Source organism: Doryrhamphus excisus, linkage group LG22, assembly GCF_037039965.1.
Source record: "Doryrhamphus excisus strain RoL-2023G ecotype Guam linkage group LG22, RoL_Dexc_Guam_v1.1, whole genome shotgun sequence".
Taxonomy (NCBI): Eukaryota; Metazoa; Chordata; class Actinopteri; order Syngnathiformes; family Syngnathidae; genus Doryrhamphus; species Doryrhamphus excisus.
Window position 1 is genome coordinate 3,322,960 of NC_136378.1, and position 18,335 is coordinate 3,341,294.

Sequence of the window (18,335 nt, forward strand, 5' to 3'; positions counted from 1 at the left end):
TTCCGCCATCATGGTAAGGTCAAAGATGTTTTCACTCTAGTGTCAAGATTGAAGGCAATCTTTCCGCCATGAAAGATGAGGCGAAGATGCTAACAGCAGTACCCCCGGTATTTAAAGTTCCGCCATCATGGTAAGGTCAAAGATATTTTCACTCTAGTAGTGTCAAGATTGAAGGCAATCTTTCCGCCATGAAAGGTGAGGGCGCTCCTTCCAGACCACCGGCGCTCTTTCTCACAGTCACACTGCCCCCCACCAAACATAGCACTTCCTCTTTTGTGCAATTTCATGGCGATCGGGAGAGAGGGAACCACACCGACGCACGCACACTGTCTCGGCACTCTCCAAAAGAGTTGATTCGGGGTAAATAACTAGCGTTTATTTCAAACTAGATTCGATCTCTGGGCACTGTGTGTGTGGTGCTAATTGGATTTAGTCACAATGGACATGTGTATTTTTATTTGTAGTTTTAAAAAAAAATGTAGATCGATTTTCCCTTCAACGTAGCTGATAACAAATCGAGCGAAATGGGCTCCCCTCTTTGCATCCTTCCCCACACACGCTCGCTTCACGAGCTAGCTAGCTAGCTAGTTAGCAATGTGTAAACGTACCAGGTAATGTAGTTTTATACATGGCTAAAAACGCCACTTTTTGACACTCAGCTGTAGTTAAGTCACATTTAAATGTCGCGCACACATAATCTCGGTGCGTTTTTGCTATTTCCCATTCAAATATAATCTACTTAGAACCCCATGTTTGTGTTTGGGTACGCTAGCTTACATCGGCTAAGCTAGCTGATTTTAGCTAAGTCGATAGTTAGCTATAGTTGAGGTCGCTGCTTAGAAGTTAACATGACTAATTTTAACAAACGGGGTTATTGTGCGTGTTTTATATTAGCAAACTCTTTAAATGAAATACTTTTGAAGTAGCATCCACCATTCATTATTATATCGATGTGTGGCGAGCTAGCTAATGTTAATTGGGTAACGGTAACTTTGCTGCTAACAAGGGAGCCCTGTCGACGTAGCGAGTTCTAAAATTACACTAATAGTTGATAAAGTATTGGGTGTCTTATTTTGAATAAGTATTTGAATAACTTGTCTTCAACTGTTAAACGATGTACAAGTCGTGCGTGACATACTGAGAGGCTAACTTACGCCATATACTTAAAACTATAGTCTATTGTACACTTTGGTATATATATATATATACTGTAAACACGTGACTGATGTATTGGCGGTATTGTATTTATTTCATTGATTGCTGATTGTTGTTAGCATGCTATTGTCAAGCTAACAAGGCACGACAATGTCGATCTTAAAGTCAATGTACCTTTTTCTTTGTTTTCAGTATCAACTTCAGCTGACAGCCTAACTTTCACAACAGGCATTGCTTTCCAGGTGAGTGCTGGAACAAAACGTTACGGTTATATAATGCTCTTTTTTTTATCCATCCCTTTGACTCTATGCACAAGAAGAAAGTCAGAATATTAACATATGCGTCACTTTTTTTTATTTAAAATGCTGCTATTGTAATTTATTTCTTATTAATGTAATCTTGTTTTTGTTAGTTGTTCCATAAAATGAAAACCTGAAGCAATTTTTCCTCAAAAGGCAATCAAAATACAGTATTAATAGCCATGTATACGTACATGGACACAAATATTCAATTCCGTTCGGGTTATTTGCTCAAATGGAAAGAATCTAACCTTTGTATACACCTCATTCCGAAAGAAAAGTGCAAATCCGAATGAATATATAATAATAATCCTTTCCCCAATCCGATTGAGGTATCTTCATTCATTCTCTACCGCTTTTCCTCACGAGGGTCGCTGGAGCCTATCCCAGCTGTCGTCGGGCGAGAGGCGGGCCAGCCAATCACAGGGCACATATAGACAAACAACCATTCACACTCACATTCATACCTATGGACAATTTGGAGTCGCTAATTAACCTAGCATGTTTTTGGAATGTGGGAGGAAACCGGAGTACCCGAAGAAAACCCACGCATGCACGGGGAGAACATGCAGGGTGGAATTGAACCCTGGCGCTAACCACTCGACCACCGTGCCGCATTGACGTATCTTGTACCCGCTCAATCGGAAAGTTGTCAGGATACGTTCTTTCAGCTCATGCTCAGCCGTAACGTAACACGCAGACGTCTCTCAGGTTTTGAAAATGGCGCCAAGCAGTCATTACTGGACTACAGCGGAAAGTTCGTTTTTGATACAAACTTTAAAAGAACTGCACGGACGAAAAACTCGCAACTGCGAAAAAGAGTAGCAACTGTCCCAACAACCGTGGTAATCACACTCTCGTCCGCCATCTTTGATGAATCACATGATGTTTACGTTTTTACTGCGCATGCCCCATTGACTATTCCGATTGATTATAACGATGCATGTAGACAGGAGATGGGAATATTCCTTTCCATGTATACACTGTTTTCTGGTACTTTACTTTGTCATAAGTTTTAACCGTTGTCTTTGTGTTTTCCGGTCAACAGGAGTGGATTTGATCAAGAGGTTCTCAGATCGGTTCTCCTGTGTTGGACATCCAGTGTGCTCGGTCTATGGCTCTGATGGACAAACATAAACAGGTCAAGCGCCAGAGGCTCGACCGCATTTGTGAGGGTGAGGTTATGTTTGTTTGTTTTTTTTTTGTTACAAAACTATACTTTTAAGAATTGGAATCATGATCAGCATCTGGCTTTTAAGTCCATATGCACAAAACACAACTTTAGGTGCACTACTTGGCTCTGCGGTTATGATTCCCGGGTTGGCTTTACTGCCAAATTCTATGAAAAGTATGAAAAATGAAAATTCAATTCACATTCCTGCCGTCGGCATGGCGACTGCACAGTCCCCACCTGTGGCATTATGCTCTGTGATAAACCCGGGCATTTCGAATTGACCTTTTATTGTGGCCAGTCTAAGGCACACCTGTGCAATAGTTATGCTGTGTAATCCCACACCTGTGAGGTGGATAGATTATGTTGGTACATATTTGGATAGATTTGAGACGAATATTTGAGCGAAATATGACTTATGTGCATAGAATAAACATTGTTGCTGTTTGAGTTCATCTGATGAAAGATGGGACAAGAAACCAAAGTGTTGTTTTTATATTTTTTGTTGCGTGTAATTGCTCCTCGACAATTTTCAATAACCACCACCTTTCATAATATAAATAGAAAACTCAAAATAGTCCAGAAAATAAAGCACATGGTAACAATGAGGTGTCAAGCAGAGGTGTCCCAAATATGGCCCAGGGGCCATTTGTGGCCCCTTTGGTTTTCTTTTATGCGGCTGTCGGCAGAAAAATGTTGGACACATGCGTTCACAATCCAAGTAGAGGAATAAAAAAAATTTTGTGGAAAAGTCTGATTTCTCTTGCAGAGTGGCAGTTTAATTCATTACATGCAATATGCAACAATACAAAAATATCAATTTATGTCGCCGAAATTTTATGTGACAAGTATGGTGAGTAGCCGATGTGAGATCCGACGTAAACGGCGAGCTTGAAATGGAGGGAATATTGTGGGAGAGTCTCTGGAGACGGGTGAGAAGGAGAGTGCAAGGTGAAGGGTCGCGGCTACAGCCATGGGGAAACGGGCCAGCTGTCTCTTTAAAAAATGACAACGGCCCCAAACCGCCCTCAGGCCTCGGCTATATGCTAATAAGGTTAGTGCTGGTTGGCTGGCCTTGAATGGAGCCGCCCGCGATTGGACCACGGATTTGGCGGGGGGAGGGACGGCTGGGCGTGGATGACAGCTGAGAGAGAGAGAGGGAGGGAGCGTGTGGCGAGAGAGGGAGAGCGAAAAGCAATAGCGGGAGAGCGAGGCGAGAGAGGAAGAAGGGCTGACAGACTTCATAATGCAAGGTTAGCTCTTGTTGCTCATGTCTTTCTCTGTTTCGGGTTGTGTGTTGTCCGGTTTCGGGGATCTGTGCTGCCTGTGGGGGAGGGACGAGGACTGTGGTTTTTGGGTGTGGCGCAAAATTCAAGGCGTGTATGTTTTCGGTTGTGTGTTTCAGCACATTTGTGTTGTCGCAGCCGCACAGAAGGAACTGAATAACAGCGTGTGTGTGTGTGCGCGCGCATGTCTGGGTGGAGTACCGTTTCTTGCTGCATTATCATCATCTGCTGCCCCTCCCCCCTCCTCTCCTTCGTCCAAATGCAGCCAGAGGGAGCATGAAGGGGGGGGAAGAAAAAGGGAGAGGAAGGCAGAATGAATGAAACACTGAATGAAATGTATTGTGTGCGGCCATGCTTGCGTTTTGTCGGCCCCGGCTATGCCAGCGTCCTTTACTCAAATTACCCACTGTGAGTGGGCCGCCTTGTGTATTTCCCCTGCAACTTGTTCTGAGGCCTTCTTTGTCATGAAGCCATTTTGGTTTGTCTTTCTCCACCCAGGGTGTAAGAAGTATGCGTATTTGCTTCCCCCCCCTTCTCAGCCATATGCGGCACTTTTTCACCAGCAGCGTGTTTCTCTTTCTCTTTCATTTCTTCCACGTCGATAAATATCTGACATTGCAGCAAGCCGGAACAAATATTTGTTTTGCACCCTGGACTACTAGCCGGCGTCCCTCCATTATTATCTCTTCCCCTTTTTTTTTTTTTTTTTGTTTTTTTTCCAAGTAAATGTTCCAGCTTGTCACACTCCCCCCACACTGGGAGACGCACACACAGACACCTGTCACGCAGCAGGAACATGATGGTGTGTACCGGTGCATGTGTGACGTTGCACTAAGCATGGAAAGAAAAGTAGCTGTGTTGTTATTAAAGTCAATTTTCAATTGAAGCATTTTTTTCCCGTTTCTCTCAAATGCAACATGATGGGATACCGTGTCGCTGCAAAGTTGTCTCCTTAAATTAAGAAGGGGGGTGGGGGGGGGGAGACGCAGGAAAAATACATGCGAGGAAGTCTCCCACATTGGAGAATTTAGGTCATGACTCAGACCCAGTCATGAACCCCCAACCCCCCCACCCCCCTCGCCTCTCCTGTCCTCTCCTCTGAGACCCTGCAGAGTTCTACACCCCTCCCCCTTTGCCCCTTTAGCCACAACACTCCCCATCACCTCTTCCCTGTCCCCCACCCTCTTCTCATGCATGCCCCCCACTACATACAGTAAAGAGGAATTATGGACACAGTCAAACTTCTGGGGTCAAACATAGTTCATTTTGGGGCACTGGTTCACTTTTTTTTTTAATTAAGATTCCATAGAAATGTAAATGGAAAATCCAGTAATTCAAGGGTCAGCCATTATTAAACCTTTAAGAACTGAGTGTGTGATGCAAGTGTAAAAATAAGTTAGCCACTGTTTTAACTTATTAGCAGCTAGCATTCTTGCTTGTCACACACGTATGTAACATCCAAAAATATATTTTCACTTAAGAAATAGGAATAGGAATACCTCTCCCTGGCTGTAACAATACCCAGGCTAGCATTGATCATTTTTGCTCAGCAAGTTGTGCCATTTTTTTTTCTTCTTCGTTATTTCGAACATGAAAATCATCCAAAAGCACAACAAACCAACCATAAATCAACACAAATAAAAAAAACACCGATGTACATATAAACATGCACATGTTCAAAAGAGAATGGGAAAAGTCAAGATTTATCTAGTCCCACCCCCCAACCACCCAGATTCCAGCCTCATCCCAACAAAAACATAAATTATTCCTTGTCTACCAGAATGCAAAAACCCACATCCAACCACCCTCACCTAGCTTGAGGCACCCGACCACCATCTGGAGTGGACAAAAGTCATCACAAGCTAACAAGGATATAAAAACACCAATGTTATGGTATTGTTTCAGTGAGATTGAAAAATAAATGTGAATGAAAAAAAGAAAAATATTCTTAAAAATACCTCAAATTAAATAATCACACTTGAGTTTTACTTCTTCCCAATCACTGCTATCCCAACTACAGTGTTTTCCACTTCCTTTATTCTTATTATAAAGGAATTATTGTTTAAGTATTGTTTATTTATTTAATTGTATTTATCATCCCTTCCTCTTTCCCCTCCCTACATAGTGTCATGCATTAAAAAGCCAGGGTGCTGTTTTTCCTGTACTACAATGAAACGCTACTAAAAGTACTGCATCGGCCCAGTGAGGTTATATAATCTGTGCTGCTTGTTTACATAGCTCTGTTAGCATTATATTGCTTTTCAAAAACAAGTGTTGTGCAGAATGCAAAGTCATATCTAATGGTTTCTCTCGACTTGACTCAGGTATCCGCCCCCCCATCCTTAATGGGCCCATGCATCCACGGCCTCTGGTGGCGCTTTTGGATGGGCGCGACTGCACCGTGGAAATGCCCATCCTGAAAGATGTCGCCACCGTGGCCTTCTGCGATGCCCAGTCCACGCAAGAAATTCACGAGAAGGTAAGTTTGACTATAATTTGAACAACAATCTGTCCTCTGTATTGATTCTGTGGAGATGTCATTCATCATTTCATTAATGATACAATTGTTTTGCGCAGGTGCTGAATGAGGCTGTGGCCGCCCTGCTTTATCACACCATCACTCTGTCCAGAGATGACTTAGAGAAGTTTAAAGGCCTCCGTGTAATTGTGCGAATTGGATCTGGTTTTGACAATGTTGACATCAAAGCAGCTGCTGAACTTGGTAAGAAAGCCTAACTTACATAGATTTATGGTTTATTTTGTTTGTGGCCCTTGCTTAACAAGTGCACAATTCAACATGTCTGAAAAGGATTAGGAAGAAGTGGATCTTATTTAATCCTACCCCTTTTCCGTGTCTATTATTGATAATTCATTCACATAATTCATTAATTCATTGTGTTGCTGTAGCTTATTGTTCCATTAGGCTGATTTTCATTTTCCTTGTAGTCAAGATGCTGTAAAGCAGGGGTCTCAAACTCAATTTACTTGGGGGGCCGCTGGAGCTAGGGTCTGGGTGAGACTGGGCCGCATCAGGTTCCCCCCCCCCCCCCCCCAAAAAAAAGGCATTTATTAAGGCATTAAGGCATGTATGGTTCCGATTTTCTACAATAAAAGCTCTGATAAAAAATAAAGAAAATCAATCAATCAGTAATAAATAAATATAATAATAAAAACGGCAAATAATAAAAACTTAAAAAAAACACATAGTTGGTGGGTAGACAAATTATTTTTTTCAGATTAAAATGAACAAAGCATTATTAGAGCCCTGTAGACATGACAAAACACGACTATAGTCACATTTATACTCTTTTTATTTACAACATATTGCGCAACTGCATGCTAACTCGAGAGCTAGCGACCTAAACTGCAGCCTCCAAGTTATTTCCTTTGAAACTTAAAAAGCCAAAAACTTACCACTTCCACACGGATAGGGAGGATAACTATTAACAGTTATTTAACCTTTAACATGAACATGAATCAAACGTAATAATTTTTTCTGGGTACATGATACCATACAGCATCCATATAAAAACTTGCGTGGGCCGCACTAACATTAAACTTTCATATCAAGGCGGGGGCCTCAAAGTAGTGTCCTGCGGGCCACATTTGGCCCGCGGGCCGCGTGTTTGAGACCCCTGCTGTAACGTAATCCTCAATATTTGTCCAGTTCCTTGATGTCATCAAGTACTTTGGCTTCCTGTGGTCGTTTTTTAACTTGATGTAGATTTGCCTTGAACATTTGAAAGCATTGTGCTCTCTTTTCTTTGTTTCGACAAATCCTGCCATCTTGCGAAGGAACTTAATACATGCTTTGACATTTGTCATTAAAGAAGTCATTGAATTAACCGTACGTTTCATGTTTCCTTCGGTGCAGGCATTGCTGTCTGTAACGTTCCAGCGTCCTCGGTGGAGGAGACAGCCGATACTTCTCTATGTTTGATCCTCAACCTGTACAGGCGAGTCACATGGATGCACCAGGCTCTCAGGGAGGGAACCCGCGCCTCCAGTGTGGAGCAGATCCGAGAGGTGGCTGGCGGTGCCGCTCGCATACGAGGAGAGACGCTGGGCATCATCGGACTTGGTAAGTCCACTTGTTAAATTGTGTGGAGTAGTTTTTTTTTTTTTTTGTAGACCTGCTCAGGTGCAGTATATTGTTATATTATCAATAAAAGAAAGATCAGTATTTGTTGACATAAACCTTGGTTCCAATAAATGCCCCTCAGTTGCACTCATGAGCTTATTATTGTGCCTCGCCAGGGCGCGTTGGACAAGCAGTGGCGCTTCGTGCCAAAGCGTTCGGATTTGGCGTTATTTTCTATGACCCCTATTTGCCTGATGGCGTGGAGCGCTCCCTGGGCCTGCAGCGCATGGCCACCCTCCAGGACTTGCTCATCCACTCCGACTGCGTATCCCTGCACTGCAGCCTCAACGAGCACAACCACCACCTCATCAACGACTTCACCATCAAACAGGTGAGTTGCATTCACTGGTGCTGTATGAAATACGGTTTTGGTAGCTTCCGGTATGTTTTTTTTACGCAAACTTTTGCCAGTGTTTCGGGTGGACATTTTGACATGTTTAGTTCAGGAGGTTAGGCGGGTGATTGTGATGAGATTCCGCCACGATTGACGAAAACTTCCCCACACGAATGTTCCTTCTCTTCACCATGATAGCATTTAATTCACATTATGTCAATTTCTGTGGGATTCTGCTTTTATAGCACAATTCTGTTAACCCTTTATAGCAGGGGTCTCAAACTCAATTTACTTGGGGGCCACCGGAGCTAGGGTCTGGGTGAGACTAGGCCGCATCAGGTTTTACCCCCCCAAAAAAACGCATTTATTAAAAACAGAAAAATATACAAACTTTTTCAGTGCTTTGGTTCCGATTTTCTACAATGAAAGCTCTGATAAAACATTCCACTGTTCTCAAATATCTTAATTTTTATTTTTCTGCACAAAATAAGATGAAAAATAAACAAACAAATCAAGAATAAAGAATCAATCAATCAGTAATAAATAAATAAATATAATAATAATAATAATAATAATAATAATAATAATAATAATAATAATAATAATAATAATAATAATAATAATAATAATAATAATAATAATAATAATAATAATAATAATAACAATAATAATAACAATAATAATAATAACAATAATAATAAAACGGCAAATAATAAAAACTTAAGAAACCACATATAGTTGGTGGGTAGACAAATTATTTTTTTCCGATTAAAATGAACAAAGCATTATTAGAGCCCTGTAGACATGACAAAACACGACTATAGTCACATTTATACTCTTTATTTACAACATATTGCGCAACTGCAGGGTCTTGAGACACATGCTAACTCGCAAACTAGAGCGCTAGCGACCTAAACGGTAGCCTCCAAGTTATTACCTTTGAACTTAAAAAACCAAAAACTTACCACTTCCACACGGATAGGGAGGATAACTATTAACAGTTATTTAACCTTTAACATGAACATTAATCAAACGTTATCATTTTTTCTGGGCCGCACTAACATTAAATTTTCATATCAAGGCGGGGGCCTCAAAATAGTGTCCTGTGGGCCACATTTGGCCCGTGGGCCGCGTGTTTGAGACCCCTGCTTTATAGGGCACTCACTGAAATACTTAGAAATGAAAAAATTCAGTATTTTCGTATTCATGATCGCATCTTTGTACACAATAAAGTTTGACTGATCCGTAACTAACTTCCACAACCTAGATGCGGCAGGGAGCTTTCCTGGTGAACACATCAAGAGGCGGTCTAGTCGACGAAAAAGCACTGGCTCAGGCCTTGAAGGAGGGTCGGATACGAGGGGCCGCTTTGGACGTCCACGAGACCGAACCCTTCAGGTAAATTCACCACAGGCCCTCCTCCCTCTTCCAGCAGTCAGAGGTGTTTTTGAATTCATCACTCCCCTCCATAGCAACCCTCCTGTTCCTTGACAGTTTTTCAACAGGCCCGCTGAAGGATGCCCCAAACCTGATCTGCACTCCACATACTTCCTGGTACAGCGAGCAGGCGTCGGTGGAGGCTCGGGAGGAGGCAGCCAGGGAAGTGCGTCGTGCCATCACTGGTAGGTCATGAGGTCAAACCGAAAACAACACATTTATTTGACAGGATTTTCAATGCCATAAGCACTCGCTCAACCTTTTGAAAGATTCCCATGAAAAGCTTTGTAAATAAAGCCGACTGTAGCTATATCCTCTCTAAGCAAATCAGGACAATGAATGCCCAAATTAGGTGAATACAGCAGCCTGTCTTAAATCCGCAGTTGTTTCAAAGATATGTAGTTCTTTATTTAGAAATATGGAGACTCCTGACCAATGTGCAAAATGCCTTTTAGTCTGCTTGTGTTTCAGGGCAGAGTACACCAGTGCCATAATTCACTGTAATCTAGACTGGGGTATAAGTACATCCCAGTACAAGACATCCCAGTCTGAAAGACAACTCTTAAACTAAACTAGGGCTGGGACGATGCAAAAAAAACCACAAAAAAAAACGTTGCACGAACTACACATCGATGTGTCGTCACTCAGAATAAAAAAAAAAAGGCCTAGATTGTCTGCATGATAAGATGGTCCACTCTGTTGCTAATCACCCTCTGTGGGTCCATGTTGGGTATCTTACATTTATATTTTATACATATATTATATTTTTATTATATATATATATATAAATAGTAAATAATTATATATACATAATTAAAAATATATATATTTTATTTATATTTTTTATTGTATATATATATATTTTTTAACACATTATTATTCTATTATTTTTGACCGTCTCAGCTATTGCTCCACCCACATATCATCCAGACTGAAGCACTGGCTTGTGTATATGACCGCAGCTCTCTTGTATCCTATCGAAATGCAGCCTTTCAAAGTTTCCTTGTTCTGCTCAAGGTCGTATCCCGGACAGCCTGAAGAATTGCGTGAATAAAGAGTATCTGATGGCAGCGTCTCAGTGGCCCAGCATGGAGGCTGCCACTGTTCACCCGGAACTTAACGGAGCAACGTACAGGTAAGAAGGAATGAGCCGGGGGGTAATGGTAATGGCTTTATTTCATTTGAACATGCATCAGATTACAATTGAATGCATCACATAATCAGTTCACAGTTCCACATGTCCAAAAGGAGTAGGAAGAAGCAAAGCTTATTAAATCCTACCCCTCTATCTGGTACTTTTACAATCAGTAACTGTTACATTTGTTCACTTCCTGCTTTCCTAAATATAGTTTAAGTTGTTTTTTTTTTTTTAATTTTGTAATTTTTTGTCCTGTACCCAAGTACGAGGTGATATGACCATACATCACGTATTTGTGATTTTAGAAATAAGCAGTTGGTATGTTCTCTGAATTATCCTTACTGGCCTTTTTTGCAGTACATTTAGCGAGTGAAGATTGCTTTTATAGTTATTAGCCCATATTTCCACACAATAAGTAAGATATGGTAGAACCAGAGAGCCCTCAGTGGAAGCAGGTTTTGGACACCCGTGTTTTTAACTCCATTTATGATGACTCGGTCATTATCTGTGCAAAAAGCCAAAATCAGCAAAAACGTCTTCTTAAGACCCCCAAAAATATGTTGCCTAAACTAAAATAGAATGTAATCTATCCCATCTATTTTTGCAGATTTCCTCCAGGTCTGATCAATGTTGCCGCAGGGGGTCTCCCGGGAGCCGGCGCCGGGGTCGAAAGCCTGGTGTCGGGAAACCTGGCTCACGGCATCGCCCCCGTCTCTCACCCACCACATGCCCCCTCCCCGGGGCAGCCAACTAAGGCCGAAGCTGACAGAGACATCCCCTCCGACCAATAGCCCCCCCCCCCAATCCTCTCTTACCCCTCAACCACCACCACCATACACACCCCACTTTAGCCCCTCCCCTTGCTGCCGCCAGCACATTCCGTCACCTCTGGAGAAAAAAAAAAAACGGGCTCCAAACCCATCCACCCAGCATCAGACACAGTACGCCCTTGATGCCGAGCCACTCGGCGTCACGTGACCGACCCACTCACACCCGTTCTCACTTTCACCCTTCCTTCATCCTCCCCAGCCATCCTCATCACAACCCCTTAAAGTCAGCAATAACTTTGTTCTCAAGGATTCGATTCATCGGAGTGGTGTTTTTTTTCCGTAGTTGGCTGTCGTTTCAATGGAAAGTCGATCAGTTGTGACTCTAGGTGTTAATGTTTGTAAAGAGAAAAAAAAAAACATTTTCAAGGCTTTCCAGTTGGCCGCATCCTCTACTTGACTCACCCCAGTGGAGGTGCTCGGGGGCAGGAAGCCGCCCTTTTGTCCATGAAAGGCTTGTGTTACTGCTTTCTTCTTCTTTTCTTATCCCCCTCTCCTCTTCTTCTGCCATCCAACGTAGTTGTGAAGGGTTTGATGTGTACTTCGAGTTAATCTGCATCCAATCACAAAAAGCCTCACTTAGAAGCCCCAGTTTTAACCTTTTGGTGCTTTTGACTTGTTCAGCTCGTTATTTGTTAGTCCCAGCCTCAGTGATCAGTGATCCTTTGTAGAATTGATGAATTTGCGTACACCCCCCTCACCCAAACCCCCCCGGGCATGAATTTCTGTCTCATGCCCAAAAAAAGCCGCAGAGCCAACACTCAAACAGCAGAGGGCGCCGCCTGACTGCTTGTTTCAGCCTCAATAGGACAACTCTAGTTTGTGAAGCAAAGACACCCCCTTAAAAAAAAACAAACAACGTGCAGACCATCCCACTCTCTCCCACCCTGTCATGTCCCCACCCCCCACACATGCTCATGAACCCAGTATGCATTCTTCCTTTAAACGTGAGGGGACAGTGGAGTTTTAGATCGTCACAAGGAGTGAGGGGGACGTTATTCTTTACATGCTGGCTTTGTTAACAACAGCGGTGTGTGTGTGTGTGTGTGTGTGTGTGTGTGTGTGTATGCAGGTGTGTATATGCGTGTTTGTTCACCCTGTTTATAACAAGCTGATTTCTTTCCAAAGGAATAATCCCCCGGGAATAACTCTTTACCACTGTCCCTCTGGTGTCAAGGAAAACACCTTTTTCTCGTACCTCAGTAACAGATATTGAATGTACCGTGCATACCCTTTTATTTTTTTGTACAGATTTTTCTAGATTCTTCTTACTGTCCTTTACCAGAAGGGTTGTGATATTGTAGCAGTAATAAGATGAAATTCAAAAAAAAAAAAAAAAAAAAAACTTCCCTCGTCATAAAATAGACCAATAGGTTGTCTCTTCATAGGCTACTGAATACTCAGGCTGCGAAAAAACCAATGCTTGTCTCATTTTTTTTTTTTTTTTTTAAATGCCTTGACCCCTGATGACCACTTTTTGTCCTCTGTCTTACTGGCTAATGATAAACGAGGAACAAAGAAAAGTGGTTCTTGTGCTATCTGCTCTTTGATTAGAACATTTTTTTTGCGTCCCTTTTTTGTCATCGCCCTGCTGCTCTTGTTTGTAGTGCATGTGTGATTTGTTTGTTTTGAACCCTTCAAAAATAATGGCTGCTTTTCCCCTCTGCTGATTTTTTTTTTTTTTTTTTTAAGCCCCTGTTGACATTTATGTCGTGGTCAGTTTCCAGTAATGTGCAGTTTTTGCTCCTCTTCCGCCCCGTCCCCGCTATCCTGTGCCCTCAGAGTCTAAGAGTGACTTGGAGCATGTGATGCTTGGCTCCTCTGTCATGTGATGAATATATATTTTTAAGAATAACCTCCCCTCCCTCTCTGTTAACCGCCCCCCCCATTACTTTACCATTAATGAGTAATCTTAAATTTTTCGCTGTTGATGATGATGATGATAATGATATATATTTTTTCATTTCAGCCGTGCACTGTCATGTATACCGGTTAGTTTTAACGTAGATGTTGTTTTTTTTTTTTTTTTTAATGCATATATGCTGTGTTCTACATGTCGTACTGAAAAATTTAGATAAGACACCCCTCTGCTTCCTACCATACCCCCCCCGCCGCCCCCGGCCTTACTATCCTCCCCCCTTGTAGCTGTTCTAGAAAGTCGCCATGGAACCACTCACTGCCTTAATAACAGTTGACCACAGCAGGTGACCAGTAGAAACCAACTAGCCAAAAAAAAAAAAAAGAACCCCTCACTCCTGAGTTTCTAGCAAGTAAAAAGACAGAAAAGAGTCATTGAGAAAAAAAGTTGTAATATTCAACTTTATTCTCAGTACAATTTTCTTTTCTTTACCGTGTGGCTCTGAAAAAACTTCATAGAATTCGATATCACCTTTGCACCAAATACAGCCCGGAGTCGACAGTTTATATTTTTGGATCAAACATAAAACACACATTTCCCCCCCCCTGTCAAGTCAAGCCAGCAGTATATTTGTTCACAGTCTACCAATATAAGCACAGTGTGTGTGTGTGTGTGTGTGTGTGTGTGTGTGTGTGTGTGGTCACAAAGCTCCAGCTGATATTTCACTCTCGGGTGTTAAAATTGCAATGCACCCACCACCACCACCACCACCCCTCCTGCTACTACTTCTACTACTACTACCGGGGGCTTATGAAGACTCTTTCACTCTGCTGTGACAGAGCCCCCCCCCCCCCCCCCAGAAGGGCTGGAGTTGGGTGGAAGGGGCGAAGTATGGGGTGGGGAGCACAGCAGACACTGGTGTCATCTGTCCCAAAAAAAAAAAAAAAAAAAGAATTAGTCACTTTTTCTCTCTCAGGGTTCGAATGCACACACATATCCTTTAGCAGTTGTCCCCTCCCTCCGAATGTAGAACGGCCGAGTGTTTTTAGAAGCCCCCCCCCCACCCTGACCTCTTGTCTTGTTCCACAGCTTTTTTCCCTTCTCTTGTTTTCCTTTTGGCACTGACGTCTAAACCATCTAACAAGTAGTGAATGAAAGAATGCTAGTAAGTGTGAGTGTGTGTGTGTGTGTGTGTGTGTGTGTGTGTGTGTGTGATGTTAAGATTGGGAAATGTATTTTTATGACGTGATATTGTTTTTTTTTTTTTTCCTCTTTCCTGTCACCCTCATTTGTGTACTGATTTTCACCAGACTGCAAAAACAAAAACACAAAAAATGAAAAAAAAAACAAAAAACAACCCATCTCTGTAACTAGGCTCTTAAGCTTTATTTTTTTGTTTACTTTTTTTTTTTATTAGAAACAATCATGTTTGTGATGGTAACTCCCAATGGTAAACTCCACACCATATTTTAATAAAATCTTAAAAATTAAACTTGTTTACATGTTTTAACTTTTGTAAACGCTACACTTTGTGTTGTGTACACAAACTTTTTTTATAGCTCATTTCATCTGAACTGGTTTCCAGTGTGCAATCCCACCGCTTTTTAGGACATGGATTTGTGTTTACAGAGCTTTCACCATAAACAAAATTGTTTACTGCGGTTTGTCGGGTTCTTTTATTGGGCGTCACACGGGCACCGCAGTGCCGAGATGGCCACACGTTTTTTTTTACGGGTGGAGTGCACACACGGGAAAGGGGCTTCTGTGTACGCCCGCAGGCTATAGAACAGGGTGGGGGATTATCGGGCCTAAAATTGCTACCACATGCGCATAATCAGGGGCCTGCTTTTTTAAATGACAGTGGACTAAAAGCAGCCAGCCAGACAGTCACATGAGGAACCTTTATTTTGCTGACACCCGCAGAAGCATCAGCTGTATTATGTAATCATTTATTAGCATGCAACGATTTACACCACAACACAGAAGAAAAATGTATTACAGTACTACAATACAGTCATAAGCACAGAAATGATGTAATGTGCATGCCAGACCAGTAGTTGGCGATGTCACATTGTAAAGGCAGCACTGCGCATGCGCACGAAGGTTTGTATGGTACACTGCATTCTTCCTCTTTCCGGGCCTCTGCGATACGTTAACGAAAACATTTGTAAGTAACGCGACTCAGCTGAATATAATAGCGATATTGTAAATCTACATTCTTTAGAAATACATTTAAAGTAAATGTATTTCTAAAGAAGTAATAAAGCTGTGAAGAATGATTAATCATTCTACTTGTTTGACTGTGTGACGTACTTTGCGCATGCGCACGTAATACTTGTGTGTTACTTCCGTGTGTAGTTTCAACATTTAAAATGACAATTTTAACTTTAAATAAACATAAAAACGTAAACGAAAGTCGTTTTTTAAGAACCATAGACTACTGGAATATTGACTACTACTTAAATTAAATTATCCTGGTCGGTTCTGGAACCATTTAACCGCGATAAACGAGGGACAGTCTAACTCGGTTTATGTTAAAAGTAATATTTTCACATCTTAAACAGTCCTAAAACTTAAAAAAAAAAATTAAATAAGGTACAAATGGTAAAACACTTGACAAATGACGAAGGAAAGCGCTCAACATTTCCATGCTATACAGCTAGTTGCTAGGCTGACATAAAACATTGAATGTATTATTATTATTTTTTGTATACATGAATGTTATTTGAATCAGTGTAGTATCCAGCCGTATCCAAAGTTGAAGGACATACAGGTTGCATAAGAGCTCGTGTGTGTACAAGTTCTGGTAGTCCAAGGAGGCCCAGGATGCAAGCAGTATTTTTACAGGCCTGATTCAGACACACTTCAAACAACACTTTGCCTCATTACTTCCACAAGTCCAACTCAGGATTGTGCAAGCGTGCAATACATTAAGCACTGTCAGCTCCCATGCTGGGTTGCCAGATTACTTTTATTTATTTGTACACCTCCACGAGGGACAAAAGAGTTATGGCGCTGAAAGCCCAGTGGGTTTGATCTGGTGTGAGAACCTTCCAAAACCAGTAAAATAAGAACTCAAGCTCGTGCAGTGAAGCTGGCTCGCCACTGTATCTCCTACCCATCCAACGGGGACATCCTGATTATATTAATTCTTCATCCAATGGACGGTCGCTTGATGTGCATCATATTATTACAGTGTTCGAATGCAGAGCATTGAGCCAAGAGTTCGGATTGGGAGAAAAAAAAAGCCGTTTGACAGTTGAAGTTGTGTGTGTGTTTACACTGTCTGTGTGATGCATTAGTCTCCTGCTAGATGACTTAACACACTTGGATGCATTAACTTAGTCATTTTATATTCTGGCAGCTACTGAATGACACAAATGTTACATCACAGTGGGACTAAACCAACTAGATTATTCCTTTTTGTAAATTAGTACCGTGAATTCCTTAGAAATAAATATACAGGAAATACAAAACTAAATGTGGATTTGTTGGGAAACTATTTTCACTCGGGATACGCCGACCGATCGCCCACTGATGACAAAATCAGATAATTTGCGGCTCGTACTATTGCAGACAATAACGAATCTTTGTGTTTAGTATCGTGTCTCGCCCTAATTAGCGTCCTCTGCCCACTTTCCGTCGCACTAAGCAGGCACGCCAAAACAAAAAAGGGCATAACTGAGTGAAAAGAAGTTCTCCTCCCATTCCATGTGGAAGTGGTAAGCTGTTGGCTTCTTTGTTTCTCTCTCCTGCTCAGTTTTAAACTCTTTCCTTCACACTATGCAGACGTTCCAAAGCTAATATGTCATGTCTGCAGAGTCGAACCTACTTGCCACGAAAACCACCATATTCCATCCATCTGTTTTCTATGCCCCTTATCATCACTAGTGTCGATCCTGATTAGTGGATTAATTACGCCAAATCACTATCATGAGCTGACATCAAGGAGACCAGGGTTCAATTCCACCCCGCCTCTCGCCTGAAAACAGCTGGGATAGGCTCCAGCCCCCCCCCCCCGCTACCCTGTGAGGAAAAAGCGGTGGGAAAAGACAAAATAAGAAGCCAAAAAGTTACCACTTCCACACAACATAGGAGAACTCATTCATTTTCTACCACTTATCCTCACAAGGGTGGCGGGGGGTTGCTGGAGAACATGCATACTCCACACAGAGATGGCCGAGGGTGAAATTGAACCCTAGTCTCCTAGCTGTGAGCTCTGCGCGCTAACCACTCGACCACCGCGTCGCCTTTAGTGGCTTAACAATGCCAAATCACTTATCATGAGCTGACATCAAACATGTGCTATGTGGGACCCGAATGCCAGAAGCATGCTAGCAAGTTAGCGCCCTCTAGACAGCCATGTAACAATTGCAATAGTTGCTAAAAAAAAAAAAAAAAAAACTTTAATTTTGTTAATTATGTAAAAGTTTTATGGAAGCTGATTAGGTCATTTTTGCATAATGACTCCCATCAATCAAAACACCTCGTTGGCAGTAATAGTAAATGTCACCGCTGTTGATTACATGAGATTGATGGCCGTCATTTGCGTAAGGTAGCGCTCACCGCTACCTTTTTGTTTTCTCTCCACACAGCAACGGAATCACACCGCAGGAAAACTTAAGGGAACGGAATGCCCTCAGGAGCGTTGTATCCGGGAGTGAGGGTATTTTTCCACTAAATCAATCT

The 18,335-nt window shown here is 42.0% G+C and overlaps 1 protein-coding gene across 3 annotated transcripts; it reads left to right on the forward strand.

The window, feature by feature from the left end:
• The first annotated feature begins 76 nt into the window (after positions 1–76).
• Positions 77–15,138, forward strand: ctbp1l (C-terminal binding protein 1-like). 3 transcript variants are annotated; one of them, XM_058063782.2, is made up of 11 exons: positions 77–360; positions 1,348–1,397; positions 2,503–2,629; positions 6,236–6,390; positions 6,489–6,633; positions 7,786–7,992; positions 8,169–8,383; positions 9,654–9,784; positions 9,881–10,008; positions 10,841–10,958; positions 11,569–15,138. In XM_058063782.2, exons 3-11 carry the CDS (start codon positions 2,569–2,571, stop codon positions 11,750–11,752), a joined length of 1,344 nt encoding a protein of 447 aa, XP_057919765.1. In that variant the 5' UTR covers positions 77–360; positions 1,348–1,397; positions 2,503–2,568; the 3' UTR covers positions 11,753–15,138. The 3 variants fall into 3 exon arrangements, with proteins under 3 accessions (XP_057919765.1, XP_057919766.1, XP_057919767.1); XM_058063783.2 differs by lacking the exon at positions 77–360 and adding an exon at positions 413–611; XM_058063784.2 differs by lacking the exons at positions 77–360; positions 1,348–1,397; positions 2,503–2,629 and adding an exon at positions 3,781–3,878.
• Positions 15,139–18,335: the final 3,197 nt, after the last annotated feature.

Excerpts from the sequence above, each read along its gene's own strand:
- ctbp1l (XM_058063782.2), top strand. The coding sequence starts at position 2,569 with ATGGCTCTGATGGACAAACATAAACAGGTCAAGCGCCAGAGGCTCGAC. Across the intron at positions 6,391-6,488 it reads CGCAAGAAATTCACGAGAAG|GTGCTGAATGAGGCTGTGGC; the intron begins GTAAGTTTGACT and ends TGTTTTGCGCAG. Across the intron at positions 10,009-10,840 it reads AGTGCGTCGTGCCATCACTG|GTCGTATCCCGGACAGCCTG; the intron begins GTAGGTCATGAG and ends GTTCTGCTCAAG.